General features: G+C 44.8%; 1 protein-coding gene across 5 annotated transcripts in view; it reads left to right on the top strand.

Annotated features, from left to right (window-relative positions):
- Window positions 1–20,561, top strand: part of LOC141165302 (uncharacterized) — a 192,910-nt gene that overhangs the window by 27,132 nt on the left and 145,217 nt on the right. For 3 of the 5 annotated variants that reach the window (XM_073650898.1, XM_073650897.1, XM_073650896.1), the window contains one exon: window positions 8,769–8,852. The exons of the other annotated variants lie outside the window; for them this stretch is intronic. In XM_073650898.1, coding sequence (XP_073506999.1) covers window positions 8,769–8,852 — 84 coding nt within the window. The remainder of the gene's footprint in view (window positions 1–8,768; window positions 8,853–20,561) is intronic. 5 annotated transcript variants of the gene reach the window in all.

The following is a 20,561-nucleotide window of genomic DNA, read 5'->3' as shown; positions in this document are numbered from 1 at the left end:
AGGTTTATTATGCTTGCATAAACTGCACTTTTAGAAGTAAACAAAAGACAGCCTTGTCTGGCACAGTGTAACAAAACAGAAAATAAACAGTTCATGCAATATGGCAGGCTCGCCCGCTCACAGTCAGTGCCTTTTAGCACAAACACTCTGGAGGTCTCCACACCTCCAGCCACAGACACTGAATGAGACACTCGGTCTCCATTTTATACACATGCCTGAGGTGAGGATATGTGAGAATCCAATCCCACCCGTCTCTTATGACTGCTCATAAAAACCGTCGCTGATAGGCCTAATTAACCCTCTCAGCACTATGTGTGCTGGAGCATGCTTTCCCAGCTTTACATCACTGAAGCTGCCAAACACAGCGATACATATCTCCCCTCAAGGACATGTCCGGCAGCCATCTTACACCCTTTAAAGAAAATGAGTTAGGGCTGGCTGATGACCCTCTAAAGATTTTGCGTGAGGACCGCCTGATGACCTCCTAAAGATTTTGAATGAGGGTTGGCTGATGACCCACAAAAGATTTTGCGTGAGGACCAGCTGATGACCCTGTTCATATGGTGGAGGAGGAAGACAAGAAAAAGAAGAAACCATGAACCATATACCCTTTTTTGGGTGGGAAGGGGTACATGGGAATACACGAGAAAAAAAATTAACATTTGAATTGGCTTAATGTTCCGCTGCCATCAACCGGTGGGGTTGAGAAGTCTGGGCCAATCCAGGCCTTGTTTATTTGATAAGAGACAGCCTGTCAGCATTTTCAGTTGACAGGCGCATAATCAGTTATTATGCCACCGGCAGCACTAAAAACCCGCTCTGACAAAATGCTAGCGGCAGGGCAGGCCAGTACCTCCAAGGCATAGAGGGACAGTTAGTGCCATGTATCCAGCTTGGATACCCAATAGTTGTATGGCACAGAATAATCATGCAGGATGCTGTTATGGTCGGCTCGGTACTCTTCACCATCTTCTAAAACTTTTTCCCCCTTGCCAGACTAGCCCGCGCATCAGGGCCTTGGCGCTGGGAGGGTCGAATGAAACTGTCCCAGACATTTGATAGTGTTCCCCTGCCTCTGTTGGACCTGGATTGTGTCTCCCTCCTCTCTCCTCCTTGGTTGCACAATGAACTACTAGCCCTCTCCACCACAGGAAGAAGAGATGGAAAGTTCTCCTTGTAGCGTGGGTCGAGGAGGATGAACAACCAGTAATCACTGTTTGCTAAAAGCCGTACAACACGAGGGTCACGGGAAAGGCAGCAGAAAATAAAATCAGCCATGTGTACCAGACTCCCAACAGGCAAGATTTCCCTCTCCCCACCAGGAGGATGACTCTACATCTCCTCCTCCTTCCTCTCCTCCTCCTCCACTTCAGCCCATCCATGCTGAACAGGCAATCATGGCACAGGAGCTTAAGTGATAGCTGAGCTCCTGCTGTCACAGTCAGGGGCAGACTATTTAACCCCCAAAATGCCACAGTCAATAGTGATCACAGCATTTAGGAGGCTAAGAGAGTGAGAGGGTTCCCTCGCAATGTAATCGTGGGCTGCCGATGGTAGGCATTGCAACCCGAGGTCAAATGACAACCTCCAGGTATGCCATCAACGGAGTCCTGTTAGACCATGCATGGTCAAAAAGACGTTCTGTCTGTGTAATGCATTGCAGTGCTGGTACATTGCAATGCATTAAGTTAAAGTCCCATAGAGGGACTAAGCAAAGAAGTTAAAAAAAATTATAAAAAATTGTAAAAATATAAAAAAAAATCACAAAATAATGAACAAGAAAATTTAAAAAATATTATACCAATAAATATGTATTGTAAGATGGCCGCAGGTCCTTGAGGGGAGATATGTATCATCGAGGTTGGTGGCTTTGGAGATGTAAACCCACATATAGTGCTGAGAGGGTTAATATGGCGTACCAGGGCCAGGTTTTACTAGCAGTCATAAGAGATGGGAGGGAATGGTTGCGTGCACATTCCCGACCCCAGGGGCGTTGCTTTGTAAATAAAATGGAGACCAAGTGTCACATCAGGGTCTGTGGCTGGAGGTGTGGAGACCTCCTGTGTGTTTTGCTGAAGGACACTAACCTGAGCGGGCGAACCCACCATATTGTATGAACTGTTTATTTTCTGTTTTCACTCTTTGCCGGAAAAGGCTGTGTTTTTGTTTGCTTATGCTGAACGGTTTATGACGTCTGAATGAATCATAAATCCCCAATGGCAGAGAGAACAGAGGACAGAGCATCCAACAATATGGAGCCAAAGTCAGGTCCTGCCCTAAGTAGTAGTTTGATAGAAATTACCAAGTTTATTTCCTTTTTCTTTTAATACAGTCCTGCTCATCGTTATTTGCACCCTTGAAGTTTAAGTACATAATGTGGAATATCTCCTGAAAAAAATCAATCAAGTGAAACAGTTTTTTTGTATAGAGCACTCATATTAAATACAAAAGAGCAAATGATAAACAATAATTAAAAGAAAAAACAATGGAAGGAAAAAATATAAAAACCTAAAGCTTGCTGTGACACTGGTATTGGCACCCTTTACATTAATTTAGTATGGAAACACATTTTGACTCGCCTGTGGTAAATCACAAGAGATTCACCTGTGAGTAATTGTCGGTGCCCATTTTACATGAATTACCCAATGAATGATGACTTCAGTGTTTTAAAAAGCCACATGGTAGGACCTTTTCCTTTTTCATAATGATGAAGACAAAGGAGCTGTCTGAGGACACCAGAACTGCTATTATTAGCAAACACAAGACTTCCAAAGAGTATAACGCCATCTCCAAAGACTTTGGTATCCCAGTTTCAACATTGTGCAATGTTATTAAGAAGTTTGCCAAACATGGAACAGTCAAGACGGGAGAAAGAGGAAAGTTGACAAGAAATTTTTTCGAAGGTTGGTGTGAATGATGGAAAAAACACCATGTCAAACATCCAAAGACCTGAAGGCCAACATGGAACAGTTTGGGCTCATGGTTTCAACAAGTGCCTTACGCCGCACACTAAACTAAGCAGAGCTTTATGGGCAAAGGCCAAGGAAGAAACCACTGCTGAAGAAAAGACATAAAAAGGAATGACTGATCTTTGCCAAAGAGTACCTCGACAAACCACAATTGTTCTGGAAAAATGTACTGTGCACAGATGAAACAATGCAAAGCAACAGTTTGTTTCCAGACAGAGCAATGAAGCTCATAAGTAAAAGAACACCTTACCAACAGTTAGGCGTGGTGGAGGATCCATAATGCTGTGGGGTTGCTATGCTGTGTCTGGTACAGGAGGCCTTGACTGTATTACAGGAATCATGAAATCAGAGAATTTTCAAGACATTTTAGAGCGAAATGCCTTAGCCAGTGTAATAAAACTGGGTTTAAGATTAAGGGTCTTCCAGCAAGACAATGACCCAAAGCACACATTCAAAAGTATGCAAGAATCTTTAAAAATGAAAATATGGACTATTTTAAAATGGCCAGCAATGAATCCTGATCTCAATCCCATTGAAAATCTTTGATGTGAGCTGAAATCTGCCTTTAGGAAAAAGAACCCCGCAAACATTCAAGAGCTTGAACAAACTGCAAAGGAAGAGTGGGAGAAAATTCCAGCTGAGAAGTGCAAGAAGCTTATAGATGGCTACAAGAAGCATTTGGAGGCTGTCAGCAATGCCAAAGGGTGTGCAACCAAGTGTTAATTAGCAGTGCCTTTATTGCTGCAAATGCTGTTTATACTGTTTTTTCTTTAAAATTCTTTGAAAAAATAAGTCCTCACTCAAGTTCATCATCTCTCAACGGAAACCTATGGGACTTTCACATTACTGGTAGAACTAGGGCTCTGGAAAAGCGCTATAGCTTTTTGTCCCTCAAAAAGAAATTCAGCAAAATTTGCACTCCCAAATCCAAATGCCCCACAGTGTGTCTAAACCACATTTAGCATCCACATGTTTGCCATTTCTGTAATGATGAGAGCTCACTTCATTTACAGGGTGTGTGTCTCCAAAAACACAAGCTGGACACAATGTACTGTGTATTTGCAATTTTCAGTCAGCAACATACATTGCTACTTGTTTCTGGAAAACACACATGGAGTCAAAATCATCACTACACCTGTAGATAAATTCCCAGAGAAGTGTAATTTCCAAAATGGGGACCCTTGAGGGGGGATTCTGCTCTTCTGGCACTTAGGTGCTCTGTATATCGATGCCACAAACTATTCTACAAAAAAATTGTTCTCCAAGAGTCAAATAACACTCTATCCGTCCAAAGTCTCGCTGTATGGCTAATCAGTACTGTATAGCCACATATGGGGTAAGGTCACGTTCAGCTGAAATTGTTTGACAAATTTTGGTGCAATTTTTACCCATTTTTCTATGTGAAAAATTAAAATCTGGGGCTAAAATAAAATTTTAGTTCTAAAAATGTAATTATTTTTCTTCACTGCCCAATGGTATAAAATTCTGCTGTGACACACCTGTGGTGTCAATGTGATCACCGTACCCTAATTTAATTCATTGAGAGGTGTAGTTTGTAAAATAGGGTTACTTATAAGGGGGTCTGCTGTTCTGGCATCTCAGGGGCTCTACCAATGTGACATGGCACCTGCAAACCACAACAGCAAAATCTGCATTATAATATGTTGCTACTTCCCTTTGGAGCTTTCCACTGTGCCTGAAAAGCAGTTTCCAATTACATGTAGTATCTTGGCGCATCCAGGAAATTGCACAGCAATCCATTTTTTTCTATTAGCCCTTACAAAAAATTAAAAACTTGGGGCTAAAACAACATTTTAGTGGTAAAAATGTATTTATTTTTTCACCACCTAATGGTATAAAATTCTTTGAGTCACATGTGGTTGTGGTGTCAACATACTCACTGCACACCTAGATGAATTCATTGAGGGGTGTAGTTTGTAAAGTGGGGTCTGCTTTTCTAGCCTGAGAGGGGCTCTGTCAATGTGACATGGCATCCTCAAACCATTCCAGCAAAATTGGCAGTCCAATATGGCTCTCCTTCCCTTCTGAGCTTTGCACTGTACCTCAAAATGAGTTTTCGATCACATATGAGGTTTTGGCATACTCAGGAGGAATCACGTAACAAACTAGACTTTTCATTTTCTACTATTACCCTTTTGAAAATAAAATCTTGGGGTCAAAGCAATCTTTTTTGTGGAAAAAATTGTAATTTTGCATTTACTCAGAAATGTTATACAATTCTGTGAATCACCTGAGCGTTAAAAATGCTCACTGCATCCCTAGATGTATTCCTTGAGAGGTTTAGTTTCTAAAATGGGCTAACGTGAGGGTTTCTACTGTTTTGACATGTTAGGGCTAGTGTTGAGTGAATTTGTTCGGCATTTCAAATTCGGGTTCGTGTTCGGGGTTCCGGCTTGTTTGCGCAAAAAAATCGTCTCTGCTCACGAACATCCCTGATTTTCCATGCTCTTACGTGATAACATCTGCGTGACATGAACTCGAATTTGAAATGCCGAACAAATTCGCTCAACACTAGTTAGGGGCTCTTCAAATGTAACATGGCGAGCCATGTCGTTTGCACACGCAGTAGTTTTCTACCACATCTGAGGTATTGGTGTACCAGGGAGAAACTGCACATCAAATTGTATGGTCCAGTTTCTCCTGTTACCCCTGTGAAAATGAAAAATTGGGGGCTCAAACAACATTTTTTGTGGGAAAAATTTATTTCTTTCATTTTCACGACTCAATGTTATAAAATGCTGTGAAGCACCTGTGGGTTCTCACCAAATCTATAGATAAGTTTGTTGAGGGGTTTAGTTTCCAAAATGGGGTCACTTGTGGGGGGTTTCCACTGTTTAGGCACATCAGGAGCTCTGCAAATACGACATGGTGTCCGCAATCTATTCCAGGCAATTCTGCGATCCAAAATTAAAATGGTGCTCCTTCCCTTCCGAGCTCTGCCATGTACCCAAACAGTAGTTTTCCACCACTCATATAGGGTATCGGCGTACTCAGGAGAAATTGCACAATAAATTGTATGGTCCATTTTCTCCTGTCACCCTTGTGAAAATGAAAAACTTGAAGCTAAAGCAACATTTTTAAGGAAAAAAATAAAATTTTAATTTTTTCCTTCCACAGTGGTTTAATTTTAGTAAAGCTCCTAAAGGGTTAAAATAAACTTATTGAATGTGGTTTTGAGCACTTTGAGGGGTGTAGATGTTAAAATACTGTAACTTTTGGATATTTTCTGTCACATAGGTCCCTCAAAGTCACTTCAAATGTGATGTGGTCCCTACAAAAATTGGTTTTGTAAATTTGGTTGAAAAAATGAGAAATTGCTGATCAACCTTTAACCCTTCTAACTTCCTATAAAAAAATATGTTTCAAAAATGATGCTGACATGATGTATACATGTAGTAAATGTTATTTATTAACTATTTCATGTGGTATAACTACCTGGTGTAAGGGCATAAAAATTCAAAGTTTGAAAGTTGTAAAATGTTCAATATTTTCATAAATAAACGCAAATCATGTCAACCTAAATTTACCACTAACATGAAGTACAAAGTGTCATGAAAGAACAGTCTCAGAATCACTGGGATATATAGAAGTTTTCCAGCGTTATTAACTCATAAAGTGACACTGGTCAGAATTGTAAAATTTGGCCTGGTCAGGAAGATGAAAACAGGCTGGGGGTGAAGGGGTTAATGGTTGGTTATTGTTTTGTTTTTGTTTTTTTTTAATTGAAATAATGATTCCAGATATTTGTGTATTACTATAAATTTTTCTTGTGGATAGAAGATTTTGCCTCTCATGAACATTAGATTTGAGTGTGAGCAAGACAAAAGCAAAGCATAAAAAATACTTAAGGTGCTTTCCCATTGCATTTAGGCCACCTTCGGGGCATATGTCCGAATCTCCCTCAAAATGGAGTTTGGACTTATGCATCGATGGGGCCATAGACTGTAATGGTGCCAGCAGAGCGAAGGTCCGCTCTGACGTTCATCATAATCAGGAGTGTAGGTGTTAGGAGGGCGGTTGCAGACAACTTAATTTTAATGGAACGCAACCGACCCCGGGGTCCGTGATGCAGCCTGGAGGACTGCTGCCGAACACTTTCCGGGTGGAAAGGTAAGCGGCAACTTAGATGTTAAACCCTTCCGTGCTTCTTCACACAGGAACGGGTAAAGCAGTATGCTCTATCTCCGTTAACTGCACGGAGGGAGAGCGACCGGCGATGCACCTATCAACAATCTTAGCCCTTCGTGTTAATGCACACGGAAAGGGTAAGACGGTTCGCACAATCTCCAAGAACCGCAGGGAGACGTGCGACCGTGGGAGAAGCAGTAGCCCTGTCTTTGATACAGGCGCTACGCTATGGGGAATGGCGCTAAAGCGGTTCACACAATCTCCAAGAACCGCAGGGAGACGTGTGACCGGACTAGGAGCAGTAGCCCTGTCTGCAATACAGGCGCTACGCTAAGGAGAAGATGCTAGTGTGCGGGAGTGATTTCCGCCAGGTACTCGAGCACTCAGCCGGCGTGCTACCGGACTGAGCCGACCCGCTCAATATGGCTCTTAGAGGAGCTCTGGAGATATGAGTGCACAACCAAACAACTAGCTCAAATGATCTGAGCGCGTCGCCATCTTTGTGGGCGGGCCTTTTAAAGACTAAGCCCTACCCACTGACGCGCCATTGGTGACGTTACCCGTGGATTAATCAGGTGGTGCCAGGTCACCGAGTCAGGTGGGTGCCAACCCACCAATCATGATCCGCCAGGTCACGGATATGCTCAGTGTGGCAAATCCTGGACTTAGATTCCACAAGCCCTGTCTCCCTCTGCAACCCAGGCTTAACATTGCTAGGCACAACTACCTGGGAGACAAACAGTGCTCGTGGACCAGCTAGGCATTGGGGCTGACGGCAATGCTGAGCAGCATCAGCCCCAGCTGGACTGAAATGGGAGACCACATAAGGTCCTGGACCCATTTCAAATCCAGCACCAGACCGACGCCTAACAGTAGGCCTATTGGAGGCAGACGTAGTAGACTTGTGTGCACCTCCAGTAGGCGTACACTTCCGAAAATGATGCACTTTAGAATGCATGTTCGCTCTTCCGCCAACATTACAGTCTATGCTCCGGTCGGCGCATATTTCCGTACTCCGTTTTGCGGGGGTTCAGACATATGCCCCAACAGGACCACCGAGCGTGTCCCTAAACTGTAATGGTGCCGGCAGAGTGAAGGTCCACTCTGACGTGCATCATAATCAGGAGTGTATGCCTAATGGATGCAGAAAGCTACTGTATATGTAGTAGATTTTGTTTGAGTTTTCACCTCCTCTAGGTGTACACTCCCAAAAATGATGCACATCAGGGCATAAGTTCGCTCTGCCGCCACCATACGTCCGTATTCTCCCCCAAACGGGATTCAGACTTATGCGACGACGGAGCCATAGACTATAAGTCTATGGCTCCGTCGTCGCAAAAGTCTGAATCCCGTTTGGGGGGGAATATGGACGTATACCCAGATGGGGCCACCAAGCGTGTCCCTAAATGCAATGTGAAAGCACCCATTTATGCATTAAGACATACCCCAAAGAGGAACAGAGCAATGTTCAATGTCGTTATCTCACTGTCTGCAGAGAAACAAAAGACACAAATATAAGCAGACAGTAGCAATGGGCTTTCTGTCTTGCAAAAACATTACCCTAGGTGAATAGCCCTTTAGGGCTTTTTTTTCTTTTTATCTTTGATGTTAACTTTCTTTCTCTTTCTCCACTTCCATGAAATTGCTTAGCAAATGATTATGAGGACAATGTGTACGGGAATGTGGATGAAGCAAATCTGGCAAGACCCATAGAAATGGATGAAACGTCCATGGGTAAAGTATATTTCTTTACATGAATACAACCATTTTGTATTGCTGTGATAAATTTCATATGAAGCAACTAGTGTTGAGCGAGCATGCTCACTACTCGGGATGTTCGGCGAGCACCGAGCATTTCCGGGTTACTCGAGCGGGAGATCGGGTCTCCGCCCTGCATGTTTGGCGCTCTTTACAGAGCCAATGAACATGCAGGGATTGCCAGCCAGTCACTGTAATGCTGCAGCCATGTTGTTTGTGGGCATTACAGTGATTGGCTGGCCGCACAGTGGCACCTCGAGTATTTAAAACCGGGCGCCGCCATCTTGGACACCGTCGCTCCGGATCAGACGGTGTAGGGAGAGTGCTGCTGAGCTAGGGAGAGATTTAAACTGCGAAATAGGTAGTGTAGGGTCTCTAAAGCCTGCAAAATCAAACAAACAGTCCTTCTCAGGACTAATATCCATCCCAGATATCAGGCAGGCAGGCTGTATAGGAGATGCAGTGGTTATACCAACAAACACTGCATTACAGTCCTGTGTGCTGCTTTTCAAAATGCTAGACTTAGCCCCAGGTCTCAGGAGGTAGGAAAAATCCTTTTTTGTTCATCTAAATCCTCTTTTTTTTTTTCCTCAGTCAGACTGTAAAAATACCTGTCTTATTAACCTTTTGGTATTTCCCCCCCAAAAAAAAAATTGAGTGTGTCTGTGAGTGTTCAGAAACAAATATATCTGTTTAAAAGAGTCTGGTTTCGGCCAGATAACTAGAACTGTGGTTTTGCAGTTCCACGGTTCAAATCTGGGTGTAATCCACCTTTTTGCATAAAAAAAAACAGTTTGAGTATCTCGCTGACTGTTCAGACAGAAATATATTTGTTTAAAAGATTCTGGTGTAGGCCAGAGAAATAGAATTGTGGTTTTCCTCTTCCACGGTTCAAATTTGGGTGTAATCCACCTTTTTGCATAAAAAAAAACAGTTTGAGTGTCTCGCTGACTGTTCAGACACAAATATATCTGTTTAAAAGATTCTGGTGTAGGCCAGAGAACTAGAACTGTGGTTTTCCTCTTCCACGGTTCAAATCTTGGTGTAATCCACCATTTTGCATAAAAAAAACATTTTGAGTGTCTCGCTGACTGTTCACACACAAATATATCTGTTTAAAAGATTCTGGTGTAGGCCAGGTAAATAGAACTGTGGTTTTCCTCTTCCACAATTCAAATCTGGGTGTAATCCACCTTTTTGCATAAAAAAAACAGTTTGAGTGTCTTACTGACTGTTCAGACACAAATATATCTGTTTATAAGATTCTGGTGTAGGCCAGAGAACTAGAACTGTGGTTTTCCTCTTCCACGGTTCAAATCTCCTTTTTATTACCCTTTTGCCATTGATAGTGCGAGTGTAAGCTATTTTACTTCATTTACAATGGGCAAGGCGCGTGGCAAGGGACGTGGAACTGGACGTTCTGGTAATGGTGCGTGCAGAGGACGGGGCCATGGCCAAGGTGAAAATGTGCCACAACCAACAGTCACATCTTCTTGCCCCCAGTTCTTGACCGAATTATTAGGGAAGCACACAACAACAGCACTATTGCGAACTGATCAGTGTGAACAGGTTATTAATTGGATAGCAGATAACACTTCCAGTCACCAGGGCACCACCACCTCCGGTCTGTCTTCCACGCGGTCAAGTGTTAGTAGCCGTGAGTCTCGACCGCATACTCCTCCTCACCCTGATGCTCCTTCCTCCCACCATGCCGAGTGTCGTCAGACAGCAACTGATCCCACAGTTGGACACTCTGAAGAGCTGTTCACTGGTCCATTACAATATTTGTGCCCATCGCCTGCTCCGCTTGAAGTGGTAGAAGAGGAGATCCCATGCGGCGATGGCCAAATATTTGAACAGCCACGGTCACAGGAAGGTGACGCTGGCAATTTGTCACAAGAGGTGGACGATGACCAGACACAATTGCCACAAAGTGAAGAGGAGGACCGTGGTGCAGAAGTGCAAGAGGAGGAGGTGGTGGATGATCTAGTAACTGACCCAACGTGGCAGGAGGACACGCAGAGAGAGGCTAGCAGCACACAGGGTGAGGGAGGCAGAGAACCCCAACAGGCAGGAAGAAGCAGTGTGGTGGCCGCAGACAGAAGGCGGGCAACCGTTCCCCGTAACATCAACACGAGGGACACTGCCAGTACAACTGGAAGGTCTTCCAGAGTCTGGAATTTTTTTAAAGACTCTGCTGATAACCCCAAAAAGGCCATTTGTACCACCTGCCAGGCCAGCATCAGCAGGGGTGACAAAACTTCCAGCTTGACCACCACTCGCATGATCAGGCACATGTCAGCAAAGCACCCGACTTTGTGGGGCGAACCCCAGGGTCCACGACCAGTGTCAGCGGGTGTCACCACTGCTTCTTCCGCTGTTGTGCGTGTAAGAGAACCCCCTGTTGTGCGTGCAAGGCAATCCCCTGTCCATACTGCATGCAAAGATGCCCCCTCCTCTCAGTCTTCACTTGTTATGGCAGTTTCTCAAGAAACAGCATCAACGTCCACGTCCACGTCCACGTCCCACCGCAGCGTTCAATTGTCCATATCCCAGACCTTTGAACGAAAGCGCAAATTCACAGCCAACGCCCCACAGGCCACAGTCCTAAATTCGTACATTTCACGACTGCTTGCGTTGGAAATGCTGCCTTTAAGGCTGGTGGACACAGAATCCTTCCGCAACTTTATGGCGGTGGACGTCCCTCGGTACTTGGTCCCCAGCCGACACTATTTTGCCCGGTGTGCCACCCCCGCACTACACAAGCACGTGTCCCAAAACATCTACCGTGCCCTCAACAACGCAGTTACTGGGAGAGTCCACCTGACAACGGACACGTGGACAAGTGATTGTGGCCAGGGACGGTACATCTCCCTGACGTCACACTGGGTAAACATAGTGGAAGCCGGGACTCAGTCGGACCTTGGGACAGAACACATCCTCCCCACACCGAGGATTTCGGGCCCTATTTCAGTCAGAGTTGCCCCCACAGTGTACAGCTCCTGCGCATCATCCTCCTCCTCCTGTTCAGCCTCCATCTCAGATATCACCACATCAGTTACAAGCTGGAAGCACTGCAGTACTGCCTCAGCCAAGCGGCAACAGGCTGTGCTGAAACTCATAAGCTTAGGTGATAAACCTCACACTGCTTGTGAGTTGTGGACAGATGTGAAAGAGCAGGCAGATCTGTGGCTGAGACCGCTGAACCTACATCCTGGCATGGTCGTGTGTGACAATGGCCGTAACCTGGTGGCGGCTCTAAGGCGAGGCGAGATCACACACGTACCATGCCTGGCTCATGTGCTTAACCTCGTGGTTCAGCGGTTTCTTAAATCGTACCCCGAGTTGCCAGATCTGCTCGTCAAAGTATGCCGCCTGTCAGCTAATTTTCAGAAGTCGGCTACAGCTTCCGCCGCCCTTGCTGTGTTGCAGCAGCGTTTGCAGCTTCCAGCACAACGACTGGTGTGTGATGTCCCCACACGTTGGAACTCTACCGTCCACATATTGCAAAGGATTTGTGAGCGGAAGAGAGCAGTTATGTAATACCAGCTGCAACAAGGCCATCGATATTCAGGTTAGACTCCACACATAAGACCTCAGGAGTGGACCTGGATGTCTGACATATGTACCATCCTGACAAACTTTGAGGAGTCCACCATGATGGTGAGTGGCGATGACGCCATCATTAGCGTCAGCATCCCACTTGTCTGTCTTTTGCAACGCTGGTATCATGCGCTGTATACGGTAGTACCTGTTCAACTGTCATATCATCGGTTCAGCGTAGGTGGCCTGAGGACAGGGGGGGGGGGGGAGGAGAGCATGGTCAGTTGTCATCTTGGTGAGGACACGGAAGTCTTGCCCGTTACCAGTCTGGCACGCATGGCTAACTTTATTTTACGCTGCCTTAACCGTGACCCTCGCGTTGTCAAAATGTTGAGTGACAGTCGTTACTGGTTGGTGACACTTTTAGACCCCCGCTACAAGGAGAACTTTCACTCTCTTATTCCTGAGGTGGAGAGGTCTACAAAAATGGGGCAGTACCAGAAGGCCCTCGCTGCAGAACTGTTTAAAAAATTCCCATCTGAACACGCTAGCGGCAGAGGTCACAGTTCATTGACCAACCAAGGTGTACAGGTGAGAGAGATGCAACTCCAATCCAGCAGAGACAGGGGAACACTGTCAAGGTTCTGGGACAGTTTTCTGAGACCCGCCCAGCTTACAGGCCCTGAGGCGCAGGGTACTCTCACAAGGAGTGGAAAGTTTCAAAACATGGTGAGAGAGTACCTTGCCGACCGTACAAGCGTCCTCCATGATTCCTCTGTGCCTTTTAATTATTGGGTATCCAAGCTGGACACTTGGAATGAACTCGCTCTGTACGCCTTGGAGGTCCTGGCCTGCCCTGCCGCTACCGTGTTATCGGAGCGTGTTTTTAGTGCCGCTGGGGGAATTATAACTGATAAGCTCACTCGCCTGTCGACTGACAATACTGACAAGCTGACCCTTATCAAAATGAACAAGGGCTGGATTGGGCCAGACTTCTCATCACCACCAAATGACAGCAGAGTAACATAAAGTCAAATCCACTGAGTTATTTCAGGAGGTGTATTCACATGCACCGCTACACATGGGTATATGCTTCCTCATTTTGGCTGTTTTTTGCTCTTCTCCTTATCCTCAGCCTCCACCACCACTACACCACCAGGGTGACCGTGGTCTGTGTTGCCAACATTGCAAGTTCCTCCGTCCTAACTTTTGGCAGCTTTTGCTTGGAAGGCATAGGCAAAGACTATGGGAGACCCACTCCCCAATAATGGGAATAATGTTTTAATATGCTGTACTGAATGGCTCTTGTAAGGGGCATTGCAAGTTCCTCCGTCCTAATTTTTGGCAGCTTTAGCTTGGAAGGCATAAGCAAAGACTATGGGAGACCCACTCCCCAATAATGGGAATAATGTTTTCAATATGCTGTACTGCATGGCTCTTGTAAGGGGCATTAAAATCGTCTTGTAAAGCTACTGTGACCTCCTCGTCTCTTCCAAGGGTCATTGATATTCTCTTTTTATTCCATTGCGACCTCCACCACTTTTCCAAGGGGCATTGATATTGTCTTTTTATTCCACTGGGACCTCCACATCTCTTCCAAGGGGCATTAAAACCGTCTTGTTAAACCACTCTGAACTCCACGTCTCTTCCAAGGGACATTAAAACCGTCTTGTTAAGCTACTGTGACATCCACGTCTCTTCCAAGGGGCATTAAAACCGTTTTGTTAAACCACTCTGAACTCCATGTCTCTTCCAAGGGGCATTAAAACCATCTTGTTAAGCTACTGTGACCTCCACGTCTCTTCCAAGGGGCATTAAAACTGTCTTGTTAAGCTGCTGTGACCTACACGTCTCTTCCAAGGGGCATTAAAACCGTCTTGTTAAAACACTCTGAACTCCACGTCTCTTCCAAGGGGCATTAAAAGCGTCTTGCTAAGCTACTGTGATCTCCACGTCTCTTCCAAGGGGCATTGATATTGTCTTTTTATTCCACTGGGACCTCCATGTCTCTTCCAAGGGGCATTAAAACCGTCTTGTTAAACCACTCTGAATTCAACGTCTCTTCCAAGGGGCATTAAAACCGTTTTGTTAAGCTACTGTGACCTTCACGTCTCTTCCAAGGGGCATTACAACCATCTTGTTAAATCACTCTGAATTCCATGTCTCTTCCAAGGGGCATTAAAATCGTCTTGTTAAGCTACTGTGACCTTCACGTCTCTTCCAAGGGGCATTGATATTGTCTTTTTACTCCACTGTGACCTCCACCACTCTTCCAAGGGGCATTGATATTGTCTTTTTATTCCGCTGCGACCTCCACCACTCTTCCAAGGGGCATTGATATTGTCTTTTTATTCCACTGCAACCTCCACCAATCTTCCAAGGTTCATTGATATTGTCTTTTTATTCCACTGGGACCTCCACGTCTTTTCCAAGGGGCATTAAAACCATCTTGTTAAGCTACTGTGACCTCCACGTCTCTTCCAAGGGTCATTGATATTGTCTTTTTATTCCACTGGGACCTCCACCACTCTTCCAAGGGGCATTGATATTGTCTTTTTATTCCACTTGGACCTCCACGTCTCTTCCAAGGGGCATTAAAACCGTCTTGTCAAACCACTCTGAACTCCACGTCTCTTCCAAGGGGCATTAAAATCGTCTTGTCAAACCACTCTGAACTCCACGTCTCTTCCAAGGGGCATTAAAATCGTCTTGTTAAGCTACTGTGACCTCCACGTCTCTTCCAATGGTCATTGATATTCTCTTTTTATTCCACTGTAACCTCCACCACATTTCCAAGGGGCATTGATATTGTCTTTTTATTCCACTGGGACCTCCACCACTCTTCCAAGGGTCATTGATAGTCTTTATATTCCACTGGGACCTCCAAGTCTCTTCCAAGGGACATTAAAACTGTCTTGTTAAACCACTCTGAACTCCACGTCTCTTCCAAGGGGCATTAAAACCGTCTTATTAAGCTACTGTGACCTCCACATCTCTTCCAGGGGGCATTAAAACCATCTTATTAAACCACTCTGAACTCCACAGCTCTTCCAAGGGGCATTGAAATGTTGTTTTTAATTACCTCTAACCTCCACGACTCTTTCAACGGGCATTGCATTTCCTCCTAATTTTAGTCAGCTTTTGCTTTTCAATGCATAGGCGGACATTAAGGGAGACCTACTCCCCAATAATGGGTAAAAGGTTTTTAGTACACTGTAATCCACGTCTGTTTCAAGGGGCATTGCAGTTCCTCATAATTTTTGGAAAGCCTTCCATTCACTGCTTAGGCCAACAGTGTACAGGAGATCCAGTTGCTATAAATGGAAAAAATGGTTTAGTTAAGGCCCTCTGACCTCCATGTCACTTCCAAGGGGCATTGGAGTGCCTCGAAATTTTTGGTAGGCATTGCACTCACTGTATGCCCTATAACTGTGTAGCCAAACAGCTCCTTTTGGTACAGAAACATATCCTACAAGACATGTGTGGTTGACTGGCCTGATATTGATGTGAATGGTCCCTGTTCCTCCTGCTCTTTCTCCTTTGCCACCACCTCATCCATCATTCATCACCTGAAGCTTTGTTTTAACGGGAGTCATAGAACTGGGATAGTATCAGGAAAACATCCAGCAATCCTCGGAGGAGGTAAGATATGCACCAAAGGCCTAGCCGCTACTACATACATGGGCTTGCATTCCAAGGAACAGAAAGCTAAGGAGATGGATGGCCTCATGATCATGAATAATTTACTCGCTGTGTTGGAGGCCGATTACTGCTGCTGTCTACCTTCTGAACTTTGTGTTGAAGCCTGATTGACCCAGGCCCCGCAATCCTCTATGTCTGGAGGACGTGTTGCATCCCAGTGTCCAACTGTGTCCAACTGTGTCCCGGCTTCCACAATATTAACCTAGTGTGAAGGCATCAGTGAGATGGACCATCCCTGGCCACATTCACTTGTCCACGTGTTTGTGGTTAGGCTGTCCTTCCCAGTAAATGCACTGGGGAGGGCACAGGTAATGTTTTGGTATGCGCGCTTGTGTATAAGGTGCACCGGGGACCGTTTATGGACACCCGGCCGCCCGTAGGCGGCTGGGGACCGTGTGTGGGCACCCGGCCGAGGGGCGGCTGGGGACCGATTATGGACACCCGGCCGCCCCCTGGAGGCTGGAGACCAAGCGTGGACACCCGGCCGCCGGGCGGCTGGGGACTGAGTATGGATACCAGGCAGCCGACGCAGCCATGACGTGGTGGCCAGATTCTGCCTCCACATGCCTAAAAGGTCCAATTTCAAGTGCAAGCAAGCTATCAGTATGGTATTGCAGCCTGGGGGTGGGTGGTTGACTGCATATTTGCGCTTGCATTGCAAGGAATGGGGGAGGTACAATTGAACACTGCCCTGGGACAAGGACTTGCACGGGGATAGTTGCAAGTCTGCATCTTCTGATGCGGCAAGGACCACTTCTGATGGGCACACTTTTAGGCAGTAACCTGGGTGTCAGAGATGCTTCCAGGGGTCTTCCCCATGCTGTTCCCATGTCTTTTCAGCACTGTATGCATGTGTCACACAGCACATGGCCAGATAAGGTTGTACGATGTTAAAATGACATTTCCCGGTGAATGCATTTGTCACGGTTGAAAGCAATACAAAAGTGCAAAAATGCATAAAAAATGCTACTTGTGAACATAATCCAAGGTGTGGAGGAGTATTTTTGTTTTTTTATTATTTATTTTACCTTATACACAAGTCTTTATCCTGGAAAGGAAGTTCCTTAACATATTTCACAGGAAAACCGTTTGTTTCGTTTTTGAACGTTTTATTGTGAGCCAGTAAAAGTGGCTTAATACCTCTGACCACGTTGTTGACAGCAGTGACCTGGGGGTCAGAAAGGCTTCCTGGGGCGATGCCCATGCTGTCCCCATGTCATTTGAGCACTGTCACTATCGTTTTGGGCACTTTTAGGCTTTCTACAGACTGCCGGGGGTGCCGCGCCAAAAATGCTCGGGTCTCCCATAGACTAACATTGGGCTCGTTGCTCAGGTCGAGCACCCGAGTATCACGGTGAGCTCAGCCTGAGCTTCGAGCACCCGAGCATTTTAGTGCTTGATCAACACTAGAAGCGACTAATAATAAAAAATCTCCTATTGTTTTGTGCATGCAGACTGATGTATTACTATGTTTACAAACTACAAACCTTGAGTTGTCTGATTCTAAAGTCAAGATATATCTTCTTTGTAACTTAGAGGAGGAGTAATCCTGCACATGATCTCTTACCTGAACTCTTGTACTTTACCTCCTATGGAGTGAATGACCAAATACTTTGCATTAGTGTTCAAACTTCTGTTTTAAAATGAATTCCAACAATTCTAGACTCATACTGGTGGCTACCGTGGTGACTGTCAGGTTTCCGTTCACAACCCGATATTTTAACCGCAAGAATATCACAAGTAATTTTTCTCTTGACCATGTTTAGAGATTCTCACCTCGTTCACTATAGCAATACTGCAAGATTTTCATTTACATTAACAAGATTAAAAAACACGTAACATCAGAAAATAACCTATTGTTTAAAAGGAACCTGTAAGATAAGCTTACAAGTAAGCAAAGCAGCAGCACTCGACGTCAATCAGCAGTTGCAAAAGCAGAGTAGTTCTCATTTACATGTGTAACTGTGTAGTCAATACTGGCACATACTTTATTCCTTTGAAGCACCAACATTCTTTACAGTTCGAGCAGTCAGACTGTGGAAGGTCCTACCGCAAGGGTAGCAATGGCAGATACTATGACAGCATTTAAAAAAGAATTAAAAAATTACACTAGGCACTTCCACTAGGAAAATATTTAAGAAATGTAAAAAAAAAGGCTTGTGAATCGCCCTCTATCACTCCATTTTGTTGAAAACCATAAAGGAGATATAGGGGGGAAAAAAACTTCTTTGGTTTGAAACTAATACTGCACTATTGACGGAGAGGAAATTGTATTAAAAAGATGTCTAGAGTGGAAAGTAAGTGGATTTTAAAAACTTACTATGCCCCACAGGTCTCAACCAAGAAATAGAATGATTTGCTTTTTAAACATGAAATATCCAATATTCTATATAAATAAAAATGTAAATATTCGTTTGTTCAAAATCTTAAATCTCCAAAAGTTCTTCACCGATTGCTTTGAAATATTGACACAACGTTGCATTCGAATACACGCATGTTTTTATATACCTACTATGTTTTTATGTACCAGCTGTTGGACGTAAAAGCTACAGCGAGAGGGGGGTGTTACGAGATCAGTCCCAGGCTGACTCTCCCCGGCCGCCCGGCATTCTCCACCCCTTAGTGACATCTCACTCATAAACCCTACTCTCTCTCCTTCATTCGCCCCAGCCGCTGCCTGTGCTCTGCTCCTTTGTGTCCCCTGTGGGGGTTGGGGGGGGGGAATGACGAGACCGTCTGTTTGAGGCCGAAAGATGCTGCTGCTTATCACCACGGCCGCCTCTGCTCTCTGGCACCGCTGCTGCGGCTTCTTCTTCTCCAGCAGGTCAGTATTATGTCCACTGCGCAACAACAAGCAGGGGAGGGAGGGAAGGAGAGAGGGAGGCTGCATGGAGAGGTGCAGGCCGCTGCCTCCGCTGTGGGCGCTGAGCTGGGCCTGAGCCTCGCAGAAGTGGGCGGATAGCGAGCGACTGCAAATCCCATTGCACCACCGGCGGAAGCGGTGCTGTGATCCGGCCGGTATTAGCCCGGGACATGTCAAGCAGATCATCCCCTCCTCCTGCCACCTGCCTTCATCTCTGCGTCCCCTTCTGTCACATTCCCTCTGTACTAGGGAATTGCATAACTAGCAATCCCTGACATGACCGGCTCCATTGTGACACCTGACAGCAAGTACCAACCTCTTTAGTGACCTGTGCAAAGTACAGACCTGCAGGGGTCACAGGGTACAGGCTGCCACCATGCCTGCCTGATGGGCACAACTATCAACAGTGCCAGCATTGCCCTATCTGATATATATATCTATATAATGCAATTCCCAATTCGATTGGTGTTTGCAATCACCATCAACAAAGCTGAGGGCCAATCTTTTGAATTGTGCGGTTTAAATCTAGACATGGATTGATTCTCACATGGACAATTATACTCGTATGTTGCGTATTCTACAGTCAGCAAACCAGACAATATCTATATCTACACAGACAATGGAACAACAAAAAATATTGTAGACCCACAGGCATTGTGAAATTAAATATTTTAGAAAGGTGCGCTTTCTCTTTTTTTTTTTTTCCATTTAACCAGACTGAGCCACAGCAACGCATGGCCAGGTATAGCTAGTATTCAATAATATTCACCTAAAAGGATTAAGCATTCATTATCACTTATTATTATTATTATTATTATTATTATTATTATTATTATTCCCTAATAGTAAAAGTATGAGGGATTCATACAGTATGTAATATAATGGGGAGCAGTGTATTCAGAATTATTGATCTACTGATATGTTTTTTTATTACTAGATTGATATATAACTGCATTAACTTAAAGGGGTTTTCCCACTAACAAAGTGCACTTTAATCAATAGATCTTGGAATAATAATAATTTCCACAATTGTATGTGTTTAAATAAAATGTTCCTGTGCTGAGATAATCTTATAAATGTGCCCCTGCTGTGTACTGTGTAATGGCTGTGTCTGACCGTGCAGGAACATGGTCTGGTCATACCACATCTCCTGGGCAGGGGAGGAAGCAAAAGAGTATACAGACAGGACAGCAGGGGATCACAGCTGATTCTTTCTGTGAGGTAAAACATTTCCCTGCCTGTTTAAAAACTTGTTTTACATAACAATAAGAATCATTTGTGATCCCCTGCTGTCCTGTCTGTATACTCTTTTGCATCCTCCTCTGCCCAGGAGCTGTGGTATGATCAGACCATGTTCCTGCACGGTCAGACACATCCACTACACAGTACACAGCAGGGGCACATTTCTGAGTTTATCTTGGGAGAGAAACATCTTTATTTAATGTATTCAATTGTGGAAGTTATTTTTATTCTAAGATCTATTGATTAAAATGTACTTTATTCTTGGGACAACCCCTTTAATTTTTAGTCTTAAACCAAGGATTTTAAATTAAATTATTAATAAAGTATTTTAACTG

This window comes from Phyllobates terribilis, unplaced genomic scaffold, assembly GCF_046119375.1.
Source record: "Phyllobates terribilis strain yellow unplaced genomic scaffold, ASM4611937v1 Scaffold_11__3_contigs__length_659146591, whole genome shotgun sequence".
NCBI lineage: Eukaryota > Metazoa > Chordata > Amphibia > Anura > Dendrobatidae > Phyllobates > Phyllobates terribilis.
The sequence above is the reverse complement of the archived record's forward strand: the minus strand, read 5'-3'. Positions and strand labels throughout refer to the sequence as shown.